General features: G+C 40.2%; 1 protein-coding gene across 1 annotated transcript; it reads left to right on the top strand.

Moving 5' to 3' along the window:
- Window positions 1-26: 26 nt before the first annotated feature.
- On the top strand, window positions 27-2,538 carry LOC121918370 (mismatch repair endonuclease PMS2-like). Its single transcript, XM_042444427.1, has 3 exons — window positions 27-301; window positions 1,265-1,433; window positions 2,372-2,538. The coding sequence occupies exons 1-3, from the start codon at window positions 126-128 to the stop codon at window positions 2,513-2,515; spliced, it is 489 nt and encodes a 162-aa protein (XP_042300361.1). The 5' UTR covers window positions 27-125; the 3' UTR covers window positions 2,516-2,538.
- The last annotated feature ends 58 nt before the right edge of the window (window positions 2,539-2,596 follow it).

Genomic DNA, 2,596 nt, shown 5'->3' with positions numbered 1-2,596 from the left:
ATATACTGAGAGGGTTCATGGATGAAAGGCTTATTAAAAAGTGGGACGGTGGCTGGTTGGAGCTTTATCTTAGGACCTCAGTACTTGTGTTATGAGTCTTATAACCTCCTTTTTGTTTTCCTCCCATGTACAGTAAAGAGATGTTTGCTAAAATGGATATCGTTGGCCAGTTTAACTTAGGATTCCTAATAGCCAAGCTGAACTCGGACCTCTTCATAATCGATCAACATGCGTCTGAGGAGAAATACCACTTTGAGCGATTGCAAGAGCACTCTGTTCTTCAAGGACAGAAGCTGATTTCGTAAGTGTTTTCTAAGGGACTAAAGGGTCTGAGAAGAGGGATAGTTGGTCACACGGAAAGTCAAGTCCATCCATTGGTATCAGCCTTGTTGCTTCTTACAGTCTGGTGTATCTTCCTTGTAGCTGCTCTGGATGTAACCCACAGACAACCAGATATCAATATTGAACAGAGCCAGTAAGCTTTAGCTGAAAGACCTTATCTCCCTGAATGAATCTGCCCAAGTTTTAAGGTCTTTGGTCTCAGTTTTAGGACTGTGGCTTTCTCTTAGTCTTAGAAGCATCAGAAGGACATTTGGGGAGAGCCTTCTCTTGTGGGATTTCCTCTGTGTAAAACCGATGTAAAAGGAAACACTTTGCGGTGAGGTTGTGTTTATTTATTGTGATCTGTATTTTTATATTATTCCAATCTGCTTTTAAATCATTTTAATTGAAACAGTATATATGTTTTACTGTGAAGTGTAATAAAGTTCTTTGGAGGAGAAATGGTTCTCCCAGAATGATCCTGACTTCAGAAATGACTGTATTCTTTGGTCTCTTGGACTTTTTCAGGCCTCAGGATCTAAATTTAACTGCCGTAAATGAAAGTATCTTGATAGAAAACCTGGAAATCTTCAGAAAAAAATGGTTTTGATTTTGTCACTGAAATATTTACTATTCATTTTCTTACTTGAGTGAGACTGGGATATTAGTCACATCAAAGATACAACATTCCTTCTATCCATCCGCCTTCTTCCTCTCAGACTTACTACCCAACGTAACTAATGAAACTGTAAACGCTTTCAGAAATACATGGCGTTTGAGCCTGATATTAAAGGGGGAAAGTCATCTCTGTCCACTACTCTTCTCTGGTTAGTTGTTTAATATAAATGTCAAAACTTAAATGTCTGGTTGTAAAAACTAAGATTTATCTCCAACCCTTAACTGTGATAAAGTGTTTTTAAACCATGGTTGTAAAACCTTTCAGCTCCTGTAACCCAAAGAGCGAAGCTAGTTTCTTTGCCAATGAGCAAAACCTGGGCTTTTGGTCCACAAGAGATAGAAGACTGATCTTCATGGGAAGCGATGGCCCAGGAGTGAAGCGCAGGCCTTCCAGAGTCAGGCAGAGGTTTGCTTCTGGGGCCTGTAGGAAGTCTGTGAGTATCGTCTTCGCTTTACATGGTCCTCAGGAATAGACTGTATACTTTCTATATGGCATGCTTTTTGAAATGTATATTGGCAATGTGAAAAAATCGTGGAAGGATAAATGACACAGAGGATAAAGAAACATACAAAGATAAATCAAGGGCCCACTGTACTCTAATATCCAATCAATAAATCAAACTACATTTTCAAATGCAAACTAATGGTGGCATAGTCTAAGGTCAAAGCAGGAGAAGCTCCTCTTCTATCATTACTGGGAGAGATGTCCCTTTGGGACCAAAGACCATCGAAGTTGTCAATTTGTGGCGCTGGCCATATGCCTTCGGAGATCTTCAAAGGTCTGCCAATCTTTCTGAGGAGTGAAAGCAGTTAATCTATTGACCAAGATTCATTTCTCTTGAGGTCACAAACCTTGTTGGGGAGAATCATTTTGTGATATCCAGAGTTGTGAGGAGGACATGTCTTGCAATTATTAGGGAGCCAAGAAGCCCTGATCTCTATTCATGCATCTTCTAATAGGTTGAAATGTGCAAATATACCCTTCCTGTTAGGGCTTTGTTGGCCACATTTTAACTAAAGCTGTATCACTTCCTACCGTTTGTAAGTTTCTCCACCTTTAGATGTTCCTGCCTACAATGAGTAAGTCCTTGGAGATAGAAGGGTAGTTTGGAAGCGTTTCCCCAGAGATTCTCATGTTTGTGTCTAAGACTTTGTTTTGGTCGGAAGAAGCTCTCAAGTGTATTAGTCACCTAAAAGAAAGATGCTGTGGTCTCTAGATACTGAATAAAGGGATGTAGCACCTTTGAGACTAAATGAAAGAAAGAACTTGGCAGCATGAGCTTTCATAGACTTCTGTCTACTTCCTCAGATGCTTTTGGGGTGTTCCTTTTAAGAGTAAAGAAGTGTAATGACATTGTTTTTCCTTCCTCAGGTGATGGTTGGAAGAGCACTGAATGCGCATGAGATGAAGAAAGTCATAGTTCACATGGGAGAGACTGAGCATCCTTGGAACTGTCCCCATGGAAGACCTACAATGAGGCATAGAGCCAACCTGGACCTGATTTCACAAGAATAACTAAGCTGTTTCTCTTTGGATTTCATTGTGAATCTGTCATGCCTCCAGAGCATCTTTGATGCTCTTGAGACATGTATTTAG

Source organism: Sceloporus undulatus, unplaced genomic scaffold (assembly GCF_019175285.1).
Source record: "Sceloporus undulatus isolate JIND9_A2432 ecotype Alabama unplaced genomic scaffold, SceUnd_v1.1 scaffold_9654, whole genome shotgun sequence".
In the NCBI taxonomy this organism is placed as follows: domain Eukaryota; kingdom Metazoa; phylum Chordata; class Lepidosauria; order Squamata; family Phrynosomatidae; genus Sceloporus; species Sceloporus undulatus.
Note: the sequence above shows the minus strand (reverse complement) of the source record. Positions and strands in the feature narration are given on the sequence as shown.